Consider the following 24,402-nt stretch of genomic DNA (forward strand, 5'->3'; position numbering starts at 1 on the left):
TAAACACTACATTAAAACAAAACAAATAGATAAGACAGCAAACAACACTGAAACCTACACTAATGAAAAAAAAAAACATTGACTATTATACTTACAATATAAGCACAAGTGCACTTATGATACAAGCAGTACTGTTTACTTTATCAAATGCAATACTGTAATTTAACTTTGTTCAGTTGTCAACAAATACAACCTTTCTTTTGAATGATTGGCTACACATTTCAGTAGTTACTGACATGTACTCCCACCGCTTTCTAATTGCTTTTTTTAACCCAGGTGCATGTTTTGGGACAGATCAATGAGAGTTGAGCAATATAGTGCTATATATATATATATATATATATATATATATATATCTATATATATATATATATATATATATATATATATATATATATATATATATATATATATATATGAGCAATATAGTGCTAGCGTAACAAAATCATACAGTTGGAAAACGTGTGTGATGGTTATATGTATTATTTTATAAGAGAGTTAATTATAAATAGTAATCTTTTGAGAATATTTCTATTCTAAAATGTGTTTTTTTTTTTTATGCTCTGGTTAATACACTTTTAACTTAACTCATTGTAAGATTATTTCAACATATGCCAAATGCCATGGCTGATGCCATTCTGTCTAAATTGTTTAAATAAACAACTTGTAATTGGCAGCACAGTAATGGTACTGTCATTTTAGAATATAACCATGCAGCGGTGCAAAACATTTTCTTTTTGTCATTCCTGTAATTCATTTTTTTTGTATTACACATACCTATGGATAACGCTCACGGTTTTCACCCTACAGGTGTCTGTTCTCAAAACTACATTCCTCTGCATACTTCACATTGCAACAAGCGGCATACAGTAGGCTTCTAACGCTGCCTTAGAGCAACAAAAAGCAGATCAAGTCCAAAGTCTGAAACACACTATGGGGCACTTTAGATTTTTAGAATATGCTTGAAAAATATTGAATTTAAATTAAACTCCCCTTTGAAAAGAATAGTAGGGCTAGATTTTTAAATTTTATGCAACCCCTCCCTCCTTTTGTCATCTCTCTCCCTGTACGACTTCAGATAACATTAAATGTTTTTTTTTTTTTTTTGTTTGTTTTTTCAATTTTGTATGTAGTATTTAATGAAAAATACAAATCTGGTTAAATGAAACCTGCTTTTGTATTGCATTTGAAACGGAGTAGAAGAGCATCAATGTATTTGGAAAGGGATAATAAATTGCTATGGTACTGGTAATATGTTGCCAAATTAAAAACACAAGCTCATTGAGTTTCACAGTTGGAATATGCATATGAGTTTAAAGATCATACTTTTTCATATCATATAGTTGTTCTCAACGACCTTTTTTTTTTTTTTTTTTTTATATAAGATTGCTATTTTAAAAGCATTTTTTTAAATCATTATTCCACTGCATTTTAATATCACTCAATATATTGGGTTTTACATAAAGATGAGGTTATGTAATTTAGACTATCTCAGCTATTTCTAATTATTTTAATATTAAAACAGTAACATTATATATAAATTGTATTTTTTTTCTTAAATAGGCCTGTCATGTTGCTTTTATTGAGGTTTGCAAAATATGCCACATCAATCAGTTACATCTACACAGCTGTGTATATTGATAATGAAACTTTAAAGTTTTTTAAAAAAAATGCATCATACCAAATGTTACGAATATCACTGTAGCTTTCAACATTTGCAAACCTTAAGACTGCATCAAGCATTTTTTTCTTCTATTTTTTTGTACTGTAATCAAAAGGGAATGCAGTTTCCTATCTTTAATGTACAGCAGCTTGTCGTCATCATTGTACTATAAAATTCAGAATAATAATAACAAGTGAAGATGACTAGGGGCCAAGTCTAGTTACATTCAAATTTATTTTGGGAGGAAGTACCAGCAAGTTTGTAACCAAATATACCCCAAAAAACAAAGACCCTCCATTAGTCTTCTAGTGTCCCACAATCATAGGCGCCTAACCCATGGGGCAGAGGGAGAACATATCCAAGGTCTTCACCGTGGCGAACGTTAGCCAACAGTAAAAAAAAATAAATAAAATAAACGGCATTAAGTGAATGTAAACTCGCAGGCTTAAAGAGTATAAGGCCATTACTAAAAGAAAAAAAAGGTGAGGAAAAGAGAGTATCAGATCATTATTAAAAATTAAATACATGTAGAGTTTTAGAATAAAAAAAATTGGGGTAATGTTGCTGCGGGGCAATGAACAAGTTCAAGTTCAGTTCCCACCAAAATCTTTTATTTTTAACTTGGGTTAAGCAGTAGTAAATATATCAAAGTGGCATTTCAAAATGACAAAAGCCTGATTTTACTTTGGTGAACAAGTTGGCTACAATTGTTTTTTCATTAAATACTTTTAACTTGGTTGTTCTTTGCTGATTTATTAATGTTCAGCTTTCATATTGAAATGTGTGTACTTACTAATTTAAACTCACATTAGTTTAAAAATAAACCTTTAGGTATATCATGTCTCCTTATGTCAATGTAGAAATAAGTGCTGATTTGATAAAAAGAGTGACTCAATATTTACTAGTGCTGCTCATGATGATGTACTGAAATCTCAACACTGTTGGTTTGGGGCAGGTAAATTTCACATGCGCAACAATTGGTATCTATTTGTTTTGGTGCCTAAAAATGCTGGAAGTGGGGTTGTTGGCAGTGTGGCCGAACTCACAACTGTTATCTTGTTATGTATGAGCAGAGTATGGTTGATCTGCACTGCCTGTAATATTGTCATAAATTAACTGTTTCAGCCAATTAGCATTGACGTTTGAGGGCTGGCATTTAGACTGTTTCAACCAGTAGCCCTGTTATAACGAGTATTTACTTTCTGAAAGTCTCGTAGCAGCTGGTTTCACTGCGATAACAAAGCTCAGCAATGTCTGATGACAAAACATGAACATTCTCTAGCATCCAGTACTTCATTTAAAACAAAGCCGAGCAAGGGATATTTTAACTGTTAACATACATGTATCAATATATCTGTCAATAAACAAGCCATATTATAACATGCTGTACATGTTTGTGTTTGTTTAGCAGTTCCCTTTAATAAGCTGCATGTTGTAAGTATAGGTTCTTTACAGCATTGTGCAGATATGCCACTGGAACTGGTTCTGCTATTTGGTGCTACTTGTGTTTGTACTTAATAAATGCTCAGTTACTAAATATTCTATATTTTATGTTGAAACTCCTGTCCAATGTTGTGGGTTTACTATTACAAAAACAGTAACTTGAAAAAGATTGAATAGTAAAAATGAGGTTTACCAAAACTGCTTAGCAAACCAAAAGAAAAAAAAAAAAAAAAAAGCTGCCTTGCTTTGCTGGGCAGTTCTTCTTTATCTTTGCCCCCCACTATTAAACAAAGTTAGGCACCCCTGCACAAAATATTGTTTATTATATGGCGTTGGTTGCAGTGGTTCTGATACAACCTTATTGCTTTCATGAGATCACCTACCAGCACCTTGCAGGCACTTTTCAGGAAGCCTGTATATTTCAGTATTAAAGTTTCAGTGGTGCCTCCTGCTTTCATCTCAGCTTTGCTGTTTAACATTTACATTCAGTTGGGCACAGAACTGTACGCACAACACGTGGTTGCACTCCCGTGTGTGTTGCACATTCATGGGAAACGTGTCAAATTTGAAAAACAAATCATAGATAACACGTTTCGGTGCATTCCGTGGACTACTTCGAAAACTACAGTATTCCATTATTAGTTTGTGTGTAGAGTGTTTTGAGAAGGCTTAAAAGACAACTAAAGAGTAACAAATCTCTGCTGCTTGGGTCACGCAACCTTGTTCTGCTGTTTTTATTGTTGCTGATTTAAAATTGGATATGGGTAATTATTAAAAATAATACTTCTCCCTCCCACTCATTACAGTAGAGCCCAGTCGGCAGAATTGTAGAATGTAGGAGGCATTATGGTAGATTTAGTTGATATAATCAATATAGTCATTATAATGATGATATTGATAAGGTACAGGCTCCCCAGACAGTATAGTCATCCAACAGGAAAGTGTGGACTACATTGGGTGCATGTAATAAACAATTAGTGCCTTTCAGACCACAATTACTGTGTGAATTGGTGATAATCATCTTTTAACCATGTGAACAAATAGTATATATCTATAATTTTTATATATATATATATATATATATATATATATATAAGGAAACATACTTTCAAAAATTAATATGTCAAATACTGGAAACTGGTTTCCTTCTGTTAAGGTTAACAGATACTAGCTGTCATTCTGGTTAATCTTATTGTCCCTCTTGCTTTACAGCCTTTGTGTAGTACCAGTAACCCTTATGCTTTCAAACTGCTCTCAAGCTGGAGTTGATGTGATAATAGACCTGCGACATAAAGCCATAAGGTAAGGAAAATTTCGGGATGGCATCTCACAGCTCATTTTCCTTTTAACAGTGGTAGTTACTTTTAAAAAAAATTAAGTACTGCATCTCTTCTGGGGAAAAGAAAGCAATGTTGCAATAGAGCTCAGGCTTGGGCAATATGGTTTCGTCTATTGGCTGGACTTTTGAGTTGATAATTATCTTGTGCATATTGAGTTTTTATGTATTAAACACAATTAAACAAATGCATGTCTATTACAAAACTCATATCACCTCATTTTTATACTTTTCTACAACTTGCCTACCAACAAAATACTTTTTCTTGGTGCTTTTATGACTATTTTAAACCCTGTGTAACTGAAGCATTAACATTCCTTTTTCTCCCTCCTCAGCCCTGAGACATTAGAAGTCCATGGTTCTTTCACTTGGCTTGGACAGACCCAGTTCAAACTTCAGCTCAAAGCTCAGGAAATTCACAAGCTTCAGCTCAAAGCCTGCTTCATTCATGCAGGAGTCTACAATCTGGGAAACCCAAGGGTCTTTGCTAAACTGACTGACCAAGGTTCAATGTGTGAAACCAGCCAGCAAAACTCTATGCCAGCACTGATCATAATCAATAACATCTGAACTCAATTTCAGGTCCCAAACACATTGAATACTGAACATTGAAAATAAATTGTTTTGTACTTCTTAATAATTCCTGTATCAGACCTGCTTGTATAGAACAAATAGCAAGAGTTTAAATAAACCTAGTTATTTTATGTCTCAAATAAAAGGCACTATGGACTTTTAAGTGTGTATGTAATATTTTTTTTTTTCAGCATATGCATCTTTCATCTAGGCTTGTAATTAGTCTTTTTATAACAAAGGTGATTGAAACATTGTAGCTGCCTGGAACTGTCAGCGGTGCGGTTCAAGTCTGTATTAATTGTCTTCCACAAATGTCTATTTGTGGCTGTTAGTAATGAGTCAAAGGAAACATGGTTGATATCTGCCTAGCTGCACCAACACAGGCTTCTGGTTTATCACGGTAGTTGACAAAAACTTAAATACTGCTTGAGCTAATAGCTCTTTGGAGTCGAGACAACTGAATTGGAATTGTGTCTCTTGTTTGGATTTTATTTTTATGTTTTACACATTGATCTTGTTCATTATTTTGAAATCTAAAACTCAAAGAATGCTTTAAAACTTGGACACACCTCAGGTTTTAAGAAATGGCTAAGAAGAAAAGATGCACCAGATTAGGACAAATCAACCTCAAGTTTCACTATACAGATTAAAGTTGTGCTTTGTTCACAAGCACAGGATTTTATTTCTCTAGAGTATATCATTTCCTTTACTGTGTAACATAATCATTTAAGTTGGTTACACTTATTTAAATGTATCTACACAAATTTAATGTGTTGGTTTTCAGAAAATGATGTATTATATTTATAACACATGTACTGTAAATAGAATAAAACAACATAACCAATACATGTTATTGCAGGCCTGTTCTGTTTTGCCTGTTGACTCAGTATAGTACAGAGTTATTAGTGGTTTTACCAAAGGTGTCCCAATACACCTTTTATAAAACATAGGATCTTTTATATCTTATCTTATGAAGTGTTAAAAGTCAAAACATTAAATCAGAAGGTAAAATAAGAATAAGGTAAAACTAAGAAACTAGGTCAAGCAGACACATGTTTTGGCTAGGTTTATAAAAGTTTTACCTTAGAAATATAAAAGTGATATTTATGTAATATGATCGAAGTCATAATTATGACTCCATGCTTAAGGGAATGCAAAATTTTGTCACTTAAAAGATCTTGCTCTTTAAGATGGGTATTTGCTAACAATTCCTGAAATAAACTTTTTATTTAAATGGTGCTGGTAAAAAAAATAATAATAACAAGAGTTCTAAAAAATGGTTTAATCAATCTTCAGGAATATGCAGGCTGTGTGACGCTGTTTTTTTTTAAAAAAAGATTTGTTCTGATTGTCAATGAGCATAATACCTGTCGTTTATCGTTAAGAATGTGTGTCTGGGGAAAAATACAGCAGGTGGCAGTTGAGGGCACTAGGGCTGCTACAATTAAATTGAAAATCGATTTTTTTGATCGATTCCATTCCTAATTATAAACACTGATATAAATAGTGGATAATCTATTCAATAATTACATTTTTGTAACGCACCTAGTTAATAACATTATTGAAATTTATCAACGAAAATGCACCGAACGCCCTGCCTTGCTATTTACAGTATTTCTGCCACAGACAAGCAGTGGACTTCTTCTTTTCCTGCTCGTGTTAACTAGCATCTGATTTGCTGGTTCCATCTTATCAGCGATTCAGTTTTGAAAATGCTTTCTAAGTACGTCCCTCTGTATATTCTATGTAAACAAACAAAAAAGCGCACCACCTTGAATCCAGAGCAGGACGACCGGCTTGTATTCCTGACAAACAGCCTGTAAATAAATTGTGCACATTGAAGAAAACTGACTGTATATAGTTTGTACTTCTTTGGAGTTTCAAAATGAACTGTTGTATAATTAATATTTAACAATATTAATTGTGATGTTAAACGCAATTTTGGATTAATCATCAGCTTTATCTATAGCGGTTGTGTATGTTGTGGTAAGTAAATACATTTTTAACTTGTTATTATGATGATGTTTTAAGCAGGGATTTCTGCATTGTGCGTTTCACAGATAGTGAAGGTTAGGTGGTACAGTATTGACAAGACGCAATACGTGATACTGCAGCTGTCACTGAATTAGATATATAGATATATATATATATATATATATCTAAGATAGATATATTTTATATCTATATATATTATGGTCACCCATGTATGAAAACACCCATGTAGTATGTTGAACTTGCTTTAGGCTGGTTCCGAAATCTTGTTTTGTTTTTTTTTCTTTTTCTAACGCTACTAAGGCATAATTACCCTTCGCATTTAATTGTTTTTACTTATAACAGCATTGATATTAAAATAATCACATCGGGGGGAGAGGAACGGAGTGAAAATGTATGTGGGCAGTACAATCATCAATATTTATTTTAACGATTCTATTTTATGTGCCCAGTTAATCGATTGTTGTTTGGCTTAACTGACAGCCCTAGAGGGCACTGTCACACAAGAAGCTAATCCACTAAGGTTCACATAATGTTTTAAATTGATACATGGGGTAAGATGGTATAATAACTTCAAGCATGGCATTTCTATTGACTAATATAAGCCACAATTACCAAATCTCATTTTAACAACTTTGAAACATGTAATGGGGGCTGTAAATCTGGTTTGGTATTAGAAGTTTTAAAACAGCTGCTCTAGAAGTACTTTACCATTCTGCATAACAATCTTGCCTAGCTTATCGACCATGCCAGGAAAAAAAGAAACAAACAAACCCACAAAACATGCTGTTATTTCATCTTATTATGGTACTTCAAAAGCTAATCTTAAGGTTACATCCCTGTGAGGGGAGCTTGTGGGAGTTTGCAATCCCGCTGCCACACCTTGTAATGCTAACATCTCATCAACTGTCTTTGTATTTAAAAGCTTTGTATTTATGGAACCATTTGAGGCAGTGACTTCATGGTTAAACCCACCATACAGTTTTTTTATATGATTCTCAATAAAGTTTCATTACAGGCAGGGGCCAGTGAATATTAACTGTTTCAATGCCACATCATTTTAAACCTCTGGATCTTTTACATGTTTCCATTTTAATTCATGTTTATTTACAACTCAATCTGATGTGACATACTCCTTAGATTATGCTACCAGGGATGTTTTTTTGTTTGTTTGTTTGTTTGTTTTGTTTGTTTTTTTTGCATTTTACATGTTGTCAATATAGTGTAGTTTTTAACTAATTGAGAACATTTCATATTGTTTACAGTCTGTCAGTTTCTGCCTATTTTGACCACATCATGCTACATAGTCACCAAAATATATTGTACATAGAATATTATAGTGTTTGGTTGCAAAATAGCACTCTGTAGTTATTCCACATTTATCCCTGTTGACACTGTATGATGGCATGATTGATACATTACATGACAAATAATACACAGTACCTATACACTACTAGCTTACGTTTTGTTACTGCGGGAGCAGTACTGGAGTCATGAAGTAGTACACAGCTTTGAATATCTAGCTAATTTTACACTTAAAACAATCTGACATTTACATAGTGATTTGTCGATTAGAAATGATTAGACTTCACTATATTGACAAAAACATTATTTTAAATGTGCTTGAATTTGGACTCTTGAATCCATACCATCCTCTAAAACAACTCCTTTCTATCCCAGTTTTCAAATGAACTATGGGCAATCTGCCAGAATGTGACAGCATCGCAATACAAATACCAACAGGAAATGTTTTATAGTTTTTTTGACCACACATGGTGTGTCACACATATATACTATGTGTAATATAATGGTATATATATATTATATAGATATTATATATATATATATAATATATAATAAGCAATCATCAAGGGGGTGACATTTTAAGACAGCAGTCTAAATTGTGTGCTAGTGGGTAGGTCTCCATGCATTCTTTAAAATTGTGTGTTTTGTCTTATTTAAAGGGGTTCTATCTAACAAAATAATTAGATCAATCTTACCCATTGTGCCCCTGTATTTACTATATAAGTTTCAAATCTTCAGTTGTGAAAGAAACACATTGTAGAAAACATATTTACATTTAAAAATATGATTATCTGGTACTACATTGGGTTAAAGAAATCTCTACTAGCCCTTGAATGGCTTATTTCCTGGTGTTAACCTGCTTCTAATGATGGCATGCTTTGCTTTGACCCTAAAACTCTGCCGAGTCTCCAGCTGGCTCCTCCCTCTTGCTGTGGTGGAGGTGGACACAGCAGGCACTCTTCCTCTGCTGGTGGAGGCAGAAACAGCAAGCACTTTACAGGCTTAAGTGTATTTGGATATAGTTATATTTATTTATTTTTAATTCTGCAGAAACAACCAATTTTATTTTACCTTTTTTTTTGGCGGGGTGACATGGGGTGTAGGGAATCAATAATTAGTATCACTAACCACACTGCTTTCAGATGCCTTTTGTTGAAGCATCACTTCAAGATGATCAGCATCTTCCATTGAAGACAAGGGGAAGTTTATACTCTCTGGAAGGGTTGCACGTTCATCTGTGGGATCTGTTACAGAGATTATCCTTTGCAGTCTTCAAAGATCTTTGAGTTCTGTTGCAACTGAGCCTTTCTTTCCACTAGCATGGCAATAATATGTTCCTCAGTAGCTGTGAAATTTGTCAAGAAAAAAAAAAAAACAGTGCTCTATTTAAAAAGATTTAACTAAAATATTATACTTGTTTTTCTTTTGAAGTTCTTAAATGAACAGTGAAACTTTACCTACCTATTATTGTTTAATAAAAAAAAAATAGCAGTGCGTGGCGGACTGCATACAGACAGAGGGAATGTTTTCTACAATTTTTCACGAATACAAATGTATCCCCTACGTGTAAATTATAACATTTGGAATACTGTACCTGTGGATACAGATGTGTAAGGAGTCCTCGGCCTCTGACTGATATTAGAAAAAGATGACAGCTGAGGTACTGAATCCATCTGAGTCCTAAAAGATATAGAGGATGGTAACCTTCAAAGGTGAAACAGGTAAACAATGTTTTACTAATGAAAATGAAAAGTAATGCATTTATCTTTGTTTGCTTTCACTATGAAGCAGATTCTTGCTTCCACCCCTTAAACATACCAATGGTAGCAATGAAATGATATCTGTAGCGTAAACAAAAGTAGTTTACATTTGTGGTGTTCCCACAAAGTAAATAAATTGACTGGTTTATGTAATTTATAACACTGCATACAATGTTTTTGATTTCATAAAGTGTTAAAAACAAATAAATATAGTTGTTTTAGCAAATCTGAAATGTAAAATAGAAGTTGAAATAATAATTTGGAAATACATTACACAAGTAAACTACATGTACTTTCAGACTATAGTGTAAAGTCTTTGCAAGTTGCTATGTTCTCTCTTATGATGCCTTACTACAGGTTCTCTTGTAAATAAATAAAGAAATAATCAATTTCTAAAACTGATGTAGCACAACAACCTTTTTGGTAATGATGGTGGTGGTGATGGGGATCAAGACATGTGGTGCATTGAAGATGACCAAGGTAATTTGTTTCTTGGAAGTACTTCATCATCTTCACTGGATAACAAACAGTGTTTATGGGCCCTGAAATAGTAAAATTGTAGTCATGCAGGAGACGATACAGTTCAGTATCAACAATGATAATAGGTAGATAAAGTTTCACTGTTCATTTAAGAATTTCAAAGAAAAACAAACAGAATATTTTAGATGAATCTTTTTAAATAGTGTTTGTTTTTTTTTTCTTTTTCCTGACATTTCACAACTACTGAGGAGCGTACAATTGCTATGCTAGTGGGAATAAAGGCTCGGGTGCAGTAGAACACAAAGATCCTTCAAGACCTGCAAAGGAAAATCTGTGTAATCGATTCCACAGATGAACATGCAGCCCTTCCAGAGTATAAACTTCCCCTTTGTCAGCTAAACAACAGAGATGAACATGTTGGTAGACCTGCATATTAACATCTAACCAAAACAGTCCCATGTTAAAAAAGAAAAAAACATTTGTTTATACGGCTGAGGTGTTTTTACTAACTTATCTCTTTTGACTCATATCACATCTTTATTTGACTGATCCCTGTATCTAACGTGGTTGTTTTTGTATATGGGAAATATTTTGGTCAGATATCACTTCTTTTATATTTTAAGACAAACGTGCAATTTTTTTTAAAATACAAATTACATTTTACATCTTACCTTGGATTCTAGATGTACATTTGAAAACAACTGTTTTGTTGTGAATCCTTAATAGGTTCAAGTTTTTTAAATTAAAAGCATAAAACTTGATGAGGTGTCCCATAGCTGAACAACAGAAGACACTTAATGCAAAGTATTATTGATGTCCAGCAGCTGGTTAACCAGTCGATTTGAAAATCTAGCTGTTCTTCCTTCTGTTGTTGTTCTTGGGGCATGCGTTGACTGTATGATTCAGCCCTGATAGGTGACCAATGGCTGTTCTGGCACAGTGGTACTCTGGCACTCGTTAATTGAAGCTGTTACAGGGATATATAGCTGCATTCTATATACAACTGGTAAGTTTAAAAATGTACTCAAACTACATTAATAAAGCTTAAACTGCAATATAAATTCCCTGAACTGTGTTTGGCTGAGCTACAGGCTATAATCAATTGTACAATGAAGTTCAGTGGCTATTTTGATGAAGGTCAGGTCAGGGATGAAGCCTACTAGCACTGCCCTGCAGGTCCAGTGCGCCTAACAGAACATTAACAGAACATAACAACCAATCACAGAACACTCTGGAGCTGCAGTTTGAATGAGAGCGCACATACAGAGGCTCACGGTTCAAGTATCTTATATGAGAAGTGGATAAACGCTATACAGTATTACCACATTAAAAGTATTAATTTCCATAGAACGAAATGCTCAGTTTAGCGCAGATTAGTGGCTTGTGAGGACGTCGAAAACAAAAATTTTAGTTATGTCAAGATAACGAAAACATTTATTTTACATTATGATGGCATTTGGTGTTATTGAAGTGAGGTTACTTTTAAGAGGTCTGTGAAGCTGACTTCCCTTGTTGCTCTGCTGTGTCTATTGTCTGACACAGTTACGTGGAGCTGTTCTTTCAGCACCAAAGACATTTATCACCAGCCGCGCTCATGTCACTGCCACAGAAAACACAGATTTGCGGTAGAAATAAAAATGAAAAGTTTAAATACTTGTTTCTTTTAAACTGTTAAAACATAATATTGCTTTACAAAAACATACTATATGTTTGCTACAGACTATCCTTTACTCAATTGTGGAATGTAAAGTTTTAACCGTCACTTCGAACAGCGCATATTCCAATCTTGCATAAAAACTGTCTTAAACTAACTTAGCAATATACGTTAACACCTTTACAATTGTTATGATGGTTTTCTGACGACCCTACCTGAAATGTTCAACATAAACAAAGGATAGTTTTGAACATGAATTACCGGACAAAACGGCAATCTCTCTCTGCAGGTGGCACGTTCAGCACTCCGTTATACCCCCTACCCCCTACCCCCTAGTTTGCTGATTGGGTGTTGTTCATGGGCCTGCATGCCACTGATGGTATCCGTCTCCAGTGTTCTCCAACCCTGGTCCCGGAGAGCCCCAGTTCTACAGGTTTTCTTCAGGACGAGCAAAATCATTACAAAACAAAACATTTGTTATAATTCAGGTGTTATTCTTACCTAGTCGCATGAAACATCATTGCAAGTCCGCGTGTCAGCCACCAGCGTTGGAGGAGTAGGTAGCAAAACACGCCCCTGAGCCAATTCTCTCACGTTTATAAGAAATGTTCTCAAACAGGCTGCCTCGTCCGTGCAGTGGCATGTAGAATTTAACTGCTACGGTTGAGATTCACACAAACTGCCAGACACAGAACAACCCAATTCTTGTTATACTGTTCAGTGTGACAAACTAGAGAGAAAAGAGCACGTTGTGTGCTAGTTAAGGATTATTTCGCGATCTTGTATTTAAGAGAAACATTTGTAAGCCTGGCTGAATTAGTGAAACTAATAAGTGAAAATCTGAAACACTTAAATAAACGTTTCAGCGTTCTTAGCTGCAGGATAAGCCAGGACGTAGTAAAAGTTAGGCTTTCCATGAAACTGGATCAGACTTCTCGGATTTGTTCCAACTCAGTGAGAACCACCACACCAAGGTAAATTATGCATTATTTATTATAAACATTGATTTTAAAAAAAGCGTCCATTGTTGCTGTTGTTAAATTATATTGGCAGACGTTGAAAAGAGGTTTAACATATCAAGAATAAGTTTTACTCCATCAATTTTTGATTGTTGTTTTTTTGTTCTATACAAAGTTTGCTTAAATCAAGGAGATTTTGAGAAGTCACCAGAACATCAGCAGATCATGATGTTTTAAATGTTCATATTTTAAATCTTAAATATTATTTAAAAATAAATAAATAAGTTCCCACGAAATCACCCAAATACAAAAAGAAAACGTGTAAGCTAAGATGCAGTGTGATGGTTTGCAGCTGTTACGTTATTGTCGTTAATGCGTAAAACAAACTGTATTTGTATTTTTTATTTAGAAATGCAGTTACAATCATAATAATAACCCTCTGCTGTTGTAGAATATTGCATTGTTGAAATCTACAAAACAAACAATTTACCCTACTGTTCCTAGATTATAAACATTGCCATATGGAATTGCGGTGATTGACATGAATTTGATATATGCAGTGATGCTGGTAAGGTACCAGTTATTTTCACGAATTAGGCAGCACACGTGTTATAACTACATATATAATCTATAGATTGTTAGTACAAGTTAAATTGTAGAAAAAAATATTTTAAAAAATCTACAAAAAACAAACCTACAGATTTTCACAACTTTAAATACGATTACTAGCATTACATAAAACAAATGTATTATTGGATTTTCAATGCAGTTCTGTATGAACCAATTGCCATTGAATGTCACGGTTGAAATTGCAGGAATGGACAAAGTGCGTTTACATGGCTAGCAATAATTCACTAGTATTCGGAATACTGAATAATCCGAATATATATTCCGCCATGTAAACAACATATTTAGAATATGAAGAGGATTATTCCACCTCTGCATATTCGGAATATTGGAGTTCGCATATTCCACTAGTATGGGGAATGCTAGTGGAATATAAAGCCATGTAAACAGCATTTTCTGACTGTGAAGCGTAACCCACAACAGACACGCGCAATAACAAATATAGCAGTAAACACGAATGCACGTGCGAGCAAACGCGGCTACTTTCAGTCTGATGAGGAGACACACTTTTATTAAGGATTTTAAAATCCTAAAACAGCTCAATGGTAAGAAACAGACATGTGCAAAAGTGTTTAAAAGGATGTCAGAAAAAATAATAAAGGGGATTTGAGAGACCTGTGGATCAAGTTCATCACTGATGTAAAATTTTAAAAGCGCAGTACTATAAAGCAAAAAGCAAAAAAAAACAAAAAAAAAAAAAAAAAAAACAAAAAAAAAAACACAGAACAGAGTGGGGTGAATGTATCAATTTTTCTTTACTTCAACCTCATGATTGACATACTGGGTAATCGCCCTTTGACTTCATCGACCCGTTGTAGCATGAGAAGGTGCACCAGACAAGAAACTGGGGACCCTGGGCGCTGACATCGCCCGCCCGGCAAGACGAGCCCATAGTGATGAACCCAACAGCTTCAGCCAGCGGATTTCTCGGGATACCTTCCTAGGGTACCTTCAACCACCGCAGCTCATCCGCCATGCTGGCCCCAGCACCCTCGATGAGGCAGTGAACCAGGCCATAGCGATAGAAACCGTGCTACTTGACGAAAAAAACCCAGGCTGCGTATACAAACATGACCCCCTGCCAAGAGTGGAATCTCCAATGACACTGTCCTGTGTTGTTGCTGTGAATTGTTGAAATAACGTTGCTGAAAGTAATCAGATTGCATCCAGTTGTTTGAATTCTTGAACTCGTCATTCAAACCGGAGGAAAAAAAAAAAACTTTATTTGCTATGCTAAATTGAAATAGATAGATTAAACGTATAGGACAGCATGGAAGCAGACTTTCAGATGAATGCTCCAGAGACGTACCGAACTCAATTGAAATAAAGTACGCACATCATTAAATTCCATAAACCAGTTGGTTTCATACTGGCGAACCGAAAGCATACCGCACTTATTCCAAAGAATTCTCCCACAGTGCACCGTAAAATCGCATTCTAGACAAATGATGACATGTGGTTATAAAGAAAAACTGTTATTTGAGAACAGTAGGCCTACACAACGCAGTTCGCTTGTGTCAGACAAATACAGCTAAACAAGTTTTAATCACGTTTAACCATAATTTCCGTCTCGTTTATAATAATAATAATAATAATAATAATAATAATAATAATAATAATAATAATAATACATTATTAATATCTCTTAGTGTTGGAGAAATAAATGATTTGATTGCGTAAAGGCGGATGATTGTATAAAAACACATTAAGCTCCCAAACTCTGAAAACAGTAAATCACAACAAAGGGCACACAAAACCCCATTTTTACATTAATTTAAATTAGGAACATGAAATCTAAAAAGTTAAAATATATTTTCATACATACTCAGTTTCCAAGCTGAGCTGTCTTCCTCTACTTCTATTGGAGATCTGGATCGCTGCTTCTCCGTGGGCTCTGCCATGATTGATTCTGGCGGGTGATTAGCCTAGTATTGTGAGATACATGATTCTCATTAGCGTATCATTTGTGTACATTAGCATTAAGAGCAGCTTAGTTCAGTTCGACGCTGGAGCTCCTTATGAAACCAAGGTGCACCAGAGCCGCTTGGAGCGTGTTGGCATCAAAAGAGCATTAATCCGAACTTAATTGTTTCAGGTGGCGCTCTACTCATGTGCTTAATTGGGACTTAGTCAAAATTTTGTGCGTGCTTGAATTGAGTTTGGCACGCCTCTAAAGCATCTTTCTGAAACTGGCCTTAGTCTCCATTGACAAGTAACATTCAGAGGACCTGTACTAGAACAGGGATTTTCTTTCATCAAGCAGAAAAAAAGGTAGAATACTTGAATACTGTATTTATGTATTTTCCAGCTGATTGATATGGAACAGAGATTAAACACAGTTTAAATGATGACACAGCAAATATCTCAGCATGGAAGCGTGGGGACAGAAAACAGAATTAGTGTGAACATTGTGAACAGTTACTCCTTCCCTTAAAATATATTTGTTTAACAAATATAGAAAACACTCCTTTAACTCAGTAGTGACTCTGCAGAGCCAGCCCCACTCTGTTTATTGGGAGTTGAAGCAATAAATTAGAGAAAGCAAGCATAATAGATTCTAAAGCGACAAGCTTTTGTAAAAACATGTAGAAATGTCTCTTTGTAACTAAAACTGCCACAGGTTACGAGATCCTGCTTGGAACATTTTAAATCCAGTCTTTTCGTAATATTTCTTCATAATTCCCTTCTGGTGAGTTCATACAAGAACTGTATACATGAATACTGTAGATGTTGGAATGAACTTCAAACTGTACTATTATTTCAGGAAGAATTTTAAGTGACATTTGAAATGACTAGTATTTTTACTGTAGTATAAGCTAGTGAAATGAGATATCAGTTTCCTACCTAGAGAAATAATGCGAGTGATGAAATTGAATGTCCCAGGGCACAAGTTGCTGTTTGAAAGTTTCTTGGTCTTGAAGAATTGGCTGTGTGACATTTAGAGAAAGCAGGCATATGAAACGGAAATGAGGGTCACTATATGATGAAACTGGCCATCCCGGTTGCAACTTCCTGGCAACATGTGTGTCTCTCACTGCACTGCACGGCAGAGCTCCGCACTTGTTTTTATTTTTATTTTTTTTTTATAACTGAACATTATATTTTAAAATGAAATACTGGGAACACCTATATTATATAAATGAATAAAAAAAAAAAATCCTCTTGTCATGTTAAATGGATTTCTGTAGATTGGAAATGTTTATGTTATTGTGAGCATATCGATTTCTGTACATAAAACAGTAAGCATATACACAGAATAACTTATTATCAAGTAGGATTCTCTTTGCATATTTCACTTTTGTGAATTTTTTCATGAAATAACAATAACTCAGTTCTGATAATAACAACTCCGTTCCCCCACGATACAAATGCAGCAGTCTTCAAATCAATGCGAGATTTGAAGACGTTAGTAAGACCTCATCTTGAATATTGTGTTCAGTTCTGGTTACCTCGCTACAAAAAGGATATTGCTGCTCTAGAAAGAGTGCAAAGAAGAGCGACTAGAATTATTTCGGGTTTAAAAGGCATGTCATATGCAAACAGGCTAAAATAATTGAATCTATTCAGTCTTGAACAAAGAAGACTATGCGACGACCTAATTCAAGCATTCAAAATTCTAAAAGGTATTGACAATGTCGACCCAAGGGACTTTTTCGACCTGAAAAAAGAAACAAGAACCAGGGGTCACAAATGGAGATTAGACAAAGGGGCATTCAGAACAGAAAGTAGGAGGCACTTTTTTACACAGAGAATCGTGAGGGTCTGGAATCAACTCCCCAGTAATGTTGTTGAAGCTGACACCCTGGGATCCTTCAAGAAGCTGCTTGATGAAATTCTGGCATCAATAAGCTACTAACAACCAAACGAGCAAGATGGGCCAAATGGCCTCCTCTCGTTTATAAACTTTCTTATGTTCTTATGTTCTTATGTTCTTAAGTACAAATTTAAAGTACGAATATTATGTTTTACGTTAACAACGGTGAAACAATTTATTTTCTTTTTTCTGTTGTCCTGTTGTGCCTGATTGCTCTCACATTTGGCTACACCACATGGCATTGATGCACATTGGATATGTGTAACAGGCTGTGTCTATTGTGACAGAAATACAATGAGATTTGGTTATAAATCTCCCTCTCGACCTGTGAGGGTGCTAAATAGCGAAAGGAAAAGTATCTGGACGGGCTGGCCTGACAGTTTGTTTCCAGGGTCAGAAAGTCGGTCAGCCTGAATGGAAGCGAGACTCTGTTGCAGGAATGTATTGACCCGGAAGGTAAACGAGGTAGCAGCTGCAAGTTATAGACACAGCTGAAATCGTTTACCAAGGGATCATGCAGGGTAGCATAAAAGGGGCCAGAGAAGCTCTAATCTTTTCCTTTGCTTTGGGTTTGCGCTTTAAACCCAGAAGGACTGAGAGCTGCAGTAGAAACTGCAGAGGAATATTCGTGAGTGTTTGTTTGTTTTGAGTGTTAGTAATTGTCTTGTTTATTGTATCACTAGACGGCTAAACACGTTCCTGTCGGAGCTGTCGCTTTTGGGCCAGCACAAGCCGGAACTGCACTGCACGAACTGTCTCCAAATAACCTGTTATCATCCACCACGAGCACTACTACACGCATCCGGGACTGGTGACCGTGTTTTAGTATTGTGGGGTGGATAACAATTATTGTTTGGGACTGTAAACCTTTTTGTTTGGCTCTGCGCATTACCCATTATTGTGTATTGCCGGAGTGTTTTTCTTTCGTTGGTCACCAGACCTGGATTACAATTAAAACCACGTTCCTACCAGATTATAATTGTTTGGGGTTCCTTTTGCACCTCATCACCTCTACACCTGTTCACAATCACCGGTCAAATTGCCACACTATGAACTACGCTGAAACAGTTCTGGGAAAGTAACTTTTTTGTACAAGTGAGGTGTCGAGGAATGTTCTGCAACAGAGTTACTGGGATGAGATATTGCAGCAAAATTAGATAGATGTGGTTTTAGACGATTCCTAGCAGGACATTTTCCTATCGAATCCGAAACTGGGTCTATGATTGGAGAAGTCAAATTAATAATACGAAGATAAGGACAACATCGATACGACCGGCAGGGATACATAACCAAACAAACAACGAACGGTAATTCGAAATCACGGCAGGGCTGAGTTTGAGAAGTAGATTTATATACTGTATAGGTTGATGGGAACGTGCCAGTTTTTGGCTTGTAGATTGACCAATAAATTTACTAGAACTTGTATTAATAAGACTGTAGATTTCTTGCTTGAAAACCTTGCAAGCTTTATAAAACTGCAAGGTTTTTAAAAAAAATCTCCTGAGCAAATATTGATTTCATAGTTTATTTAACTATGATGTGTGAATAAAATAAAACAAATCAAAACTATTGGGAGTATGTAAAAATGTGGACACCATGGGATACAGCAAAGGTAGAGTAGCGTGTTTCTTGTTACAGTGCAGTCTTCTGTAACACTAACCACTTGGGTTGGTTATTAGTCCCTGAGCTGTGAGATTCTTGATTCATAGCCCACCACTGCTTCTACATTTAAATGAATGGGTTGAGATGCAGAGCCTTAAAATGGAACATCTGTTCTAAGCCACTTAGTTACAAGACAAGATAACTTGAGAAAAGATGTACTAGCATTGATGGCTGCAATTATGTTACGTGAATCATATTAGTTTCTTTTTAATGTCTGTGTTAAATAGGACCTGTGCTTCTATGGTAGGAAGAGGGACAACGGGACTCTTCAGTTATTATTGCCTCAGTTTTTTTCTATAGGTTTCAATAGGGATATATATATATATATATATATATATATATATATATATATATATATATATATATATACACATACATACATACACTGAACAAAAATATAAACGCAACATGTAAAGTGTTGGTCCCATGTTTCATGAGCTGAAATAAAAGATCCCAGAAATTTTCAATATGCACAAAAAGCTTATTTCTCTCAAATTTTGTGCACAAATTTGTTTACATTCCTGTTAGTGAGCATATCTCCTTTGCCAAGATAACACTGTGTAACACTTTACAGTATAATCGTAAATCTTGAAAAATTACTCACTTCTAAATCTTTTGTAGTCATTTTTGTATTACTTCAGTATAAATACATGTTAATTTGGATTCATATGTTTTTTTTTTTTTCTGACTTTATGTGAACGAAAAGACACAAATTCGCCCATTTTCTCATTGGAAATAGGTCAATTTCAAAATATCACTGTCCTGGTCACAAAAGCAAAGTTTGTGGGGAATAATAGCCATTTTCTATACTTTTGAGGCATAAGCAATTAGGAAATAACACTTACTACACAGGAACAAAAATTGTGTTACATAGTGTAATCCATCCACCTGACAGGTGTGGCATATCAAGAAGCTGATTAAACAGCATGATCATTACACAGGTGCACCTTGTGCTGGGGACAATAAAAGGCCACTCTAAAATGTGCAGTTATGTCACACAACACAATGCCACAGATGTCTCAAGTTTTGAAGGAGCATTCAATTGGCATGTTGACTGCAGAAATGTCCACCTGAACTGTTGCCAGAGAACTGAATGTTCATTTCTCTACCATAAGCCGCCTCCAACGTCGTTTTAGAGAATTTGGCAGTACGTCCAACCGGCCTCACAACCGCAGACCACGTGTAACCACACCAGCCCAAGACCTCCACATCTGGCTTCTTCACCTATAGGATCGTCTGAGATCAGCCACCCGGACTGCTGATGAAACTGTGGGTTTGCACAACCAAAGAATTTCTGCACAAACTGTCAGAAACCGTCTCAGTGAAGCTCATCTGCATGCTCATCATCCTCACAAGGGTCTTGACCTGACTGCAGTTCAGCGTTGTAACCGACTTCAGTGGGCAAATGGTCACCTTTGATGGCCACTGGCATGCTGGAGAAGTGTGCTCTTCACGGATGAATCCTGGTTTCAACTGTACCGGGCAGATGGCAGACAGTGTGTATGGCATCGTGTGGACAAGCGGTTTGCTGATGTCAACGTTGTGAACAGAGTGCCCCAGAGTGGGGTTATGGTATGGGCAGGCATAAGCTACGGACAACTAACACAATTGCATTTTATCGATGGCAATTTGAATGCGCAGAGGTACCGTGACGAGATCCTGAGGCCCATTGTCGTGCCATTCATCCGCCGCCATCACCTCATGTTTCAGCATGATAGTGCACGGCCCCATGTCGCCAGGATCTGTACACAATTCCTGGAAGCTGAAAATGTCCCAGTTCTTCCATGGCCTGCATACTCATCAGACATGCCACCCATATAGCATGTTTGGGATGCTCTGGATCAACGTGTACGACAGCGTGTTCGAATTCCCGCCAATATCCAGCAACTTCGCACAGCCATTGAAGAGGAGTGGGACAACATTCCACAGGCCACAATCAGCAGCCTGATCAACTCTATGCGAAGGAGATGTGTCGCACTGCATGAGGCAAATGGTGGTCACACCAGATACTGACTGGTTTTCTGATCCATGCCCCTACCTTTTTTTTTTTAAAGGTATCTGTGACCAACAGATGCATATCTGTATTCCCAGTCATGTGAAATCCATAGATTAAGGCCTAATGAATTTATTTCAATTGACTGATTTCCTTATATGAACTGTAACTCAGTAAAATCTTTGAAATTGTCGCATGTTGCGTTTATATTTTTGTTCAGTATATATATATTGGTTAGTACCGATATAGATCTCAAAGCCTATGGTTTTTATAAGGGTTCTCCCCTTATGTTAAAAATAGATGCTATGGAAGGGATATAACATTCTAAAGAAGTAATATTTGAAGGGCTGACCCGTCTTTGCAACTTGTCGTCTTTGTAGATATCACATAGGGATTCTGTGCTGCGAGTGACACACACTCAAGAGAAATCATGTTTTCAAACTTTTCGTTTTAGATTAAAAATGACTTTTGTGTTTATAGTTTTGTATATACATAAACCTGTTTACACACTAGTTTTCTTTTGAAATGTTTATTTTATTATAGTTTTTCATTTTTTGTAGTGCTTTTATATGTGGTATGTTAGAAAATAACCGCTTTTCTTTTTAATTGTTCATTTAAATACTGCATTTCGGCTGTGCAGATGCTTGAATAAAACTTTTTGAATTGTATCCGATAGTTTGTCTTTCATTTTAATACTGGTGATGTTTAAAATGTACCATGATAATGACTGCTGTCCAGTATAACTGCAACGGTTCTAGTGTTGAAGTAGTTCGTAAATATCACCCTTACACATCTACAGTATGTAGCTAATGGAAGTGCAAAGCAGATGGAATTTTTTCTTAGCTGCAGCCTCTTTAACTGGTTAAATATGAAATATTTTGGTTAGCTGATAGAATTGCATTTAATATTTGAATACAGTCGTTCACCAGAATAAGATGGTAAGCATTGCATATTCTCAAACCACTTTCCGTAATTACTGAAACAGTTAGACTACATGCTGGTGAAACACTGGAAAACAGATACATTTCAATTTATTTATTTATTTTTTTGTATTTTTTGTATTTTACATTTTTGTATTTTATGGGACTGTGCATGCAAGTTAATCCTGTAACATAGGTTGCATGTTTTGAATTAATTTTATGCTGAAATTTTGCACTTGAGCTTTGGAAATCAGACTGTATTGTTTACCATAGTAAATGCATAGCAGAGTGTAATAAGGAACAGTGAAAACATTATAAGGCCCAGAGAGGTATGGTAAATGACATTCAACAAACATAGCAACCCATGGTAAATACATAGCATAGCCCTTAAAGCATAGGAAAAGTGCAGAATTATAGTGCAAGTTTACCATGGTAAACCTTTATAAGTGATAGCATAAATGCCTGCCCTTACATGCACCTTTTTGCTTATTTTTACAGCTTCTCAGTAGTTAGATTTATAGAAATCGCTAATTAACTGTAACCCCATTGAAAGAGGCTTTCCAAAGATTTTTTATTTTACTTTTTACATTCCTTGTGATATTCCCAGTCATATCATCAAAGCATTTTGTTACATAAATATTAATAAGGTGGGTTAAGAAGAAAGCTGTCCATTCTTCACTGAAGTTCATTAATATTGCACTTGTACTGCGAAGGAGGTATATCAGATACCCAAACAGGAAAGAAAACATATGGGAAACATCATATTTATTCAACATGTACTTAAATTACTTTTTATTAATAACACAAAAAATACATCTTTGACTGTGTTTAAATGCTTTCAACCCAATTTAATTTTAGCAGTGTTACCACTGGTGAGATGATGGGGATACTGGAACCTCAGTTACATCAAACAATTAGACTACTTTGTGATGCAAAAAGAAGGATGCTAAGGCTTTGGATTAAACCTCAGTGATATGGTATTCAGCAGATATAATTTCCTATCCAACCTGAGCTACCATGTTCCTTTCAGAAACTCAGCAGAAGTTTTTGAAATTCTCTTTTGATGTAATGCAGAACACATGCTGATACTAACATCAAATTGCAACTTTGTGTATTTTGTTTAGGTTCTAATATTTAAAAAAAAAATAAAATAATTGAAAATAAATATTAGATCATTTAATTTGTTGATTGGAGAATTGTATAAGGTACACTACCTGAATAGATGAGTAGGCACAGTTGTGTACTGTTCATAACTGTGAAAAAGTTACATGAAAGAAAACAAATATTTAATAGTGCTATGAAAATAGACCATTAATCCTATTTATTGAACTTTAAGTCACCAAAATTGTTTCATAGAACTCAATCCAAAAAAAAAGTACCCTTAAATTGGTAATAGCTGGAGTAGCATAGGATTTTTGGTGTTTGACGCAACACATTTGAGTTTTAACCTCAAAAAAGGGATACTGTTTGCAAACTGTCTCCTTTCAAGCCCAATTATAGTATATGGGGATTTGAGCTTGAGTGAAGAAACAAATGACAAAAAGCAGTTTTCCTCTTTCCACTGCAGCGTTTTACACTATGTGGGATTGGATCATTTAATGAATTGATTCCAACACCTCCAACTACATAATGATTATATTTCTCATTGTGTGCAATTGACCATTATCACTTACCTTCTCAATCACAATGGTGTCTACCTCATTACATTGCTTGAGCAAACAAGGTGAATTTAAGTTATTTAAGGCTACTTAAATAAATACATCCTTTCATTAATTACGTATTATTTACACTTTGTAAGGAATATATATATATATATATATATATATATATATATATATATATATATATATATATATATATATATACATATACACACACACAAACACTTAAAGCTAGAGACTTTATATGTTACACCTTATTTATCTACTGTATAATCTTGTTAGAAATACTCATACGGTGATGAATATGTAAATCTAAAAGGAGCCAACACACCTATGCAAGAAATGAAGTCAATCCAGTACTACAATATCTATTTCACATTATCAGTCGTCATTCATTTCACTGTAAATATCTTCAAAAATAGCACAGATTCAATCTAGGATAACTTTTTTTTTTTTTTAACAGCAGAAAACAAAGTTTCTAACATCCCTTTTAGACATTGGGAATCCTAATTTGTAAGGCAAAAAGTCTATAATTGTACTGTATACATTTTTATTGTATT

The 24,402-nt window shown here is 35.2% G+C and overlaps 1 protein-coding gene across 2 annotated transcripts in view; it reads left to right on the plus strand.

Moving 5' to 3' along the window:
* The window catches only part of LOC121314427 (trafficking protein particle complex subunit 8-like), an 82,906-nt gene extending 77,731 nt beyond the window's left edge, over positions 1 to 5,175 (plus strand). For both annotated transcript variants that reach the window (XM_041247696.1, XM_041247697.1), the window contains 2 exons: positions 4,319 to 4,408; positions 4,778 to 5,175. In XM_041247696.1, coding sequence (XP_041103630.1) covers positions 4,319 to 4,408; positions 4,778 to 5,012 — 325 coding nt within the window. In that variant the 3' untranslated portion in view covers positions 5,013 to 5,175. The remainder of the gene's footprint in view (positions 1 to 4,318; positions 4,409 to 4,777) is intronic.
* Positions 5,176 to 24,402: the final 19,227 nt, after the last annotated feature.

The sequence above is a fragment of the Polyodon spathula genome, chromosome 4 (genome assembly GCF_017654505.1).
Source record: "Polyodon spathula isolate WHYD16114869_AA chromosome 4, ASM1765450v1, whole genome shotgun sequence".
Taxonomy (NCBI): Eukaryota; Metazoa; Chordata; class Actinopteri; order Acipenseriformes; family Polyodontidae; genus Polyodon; species Polyodon spathula.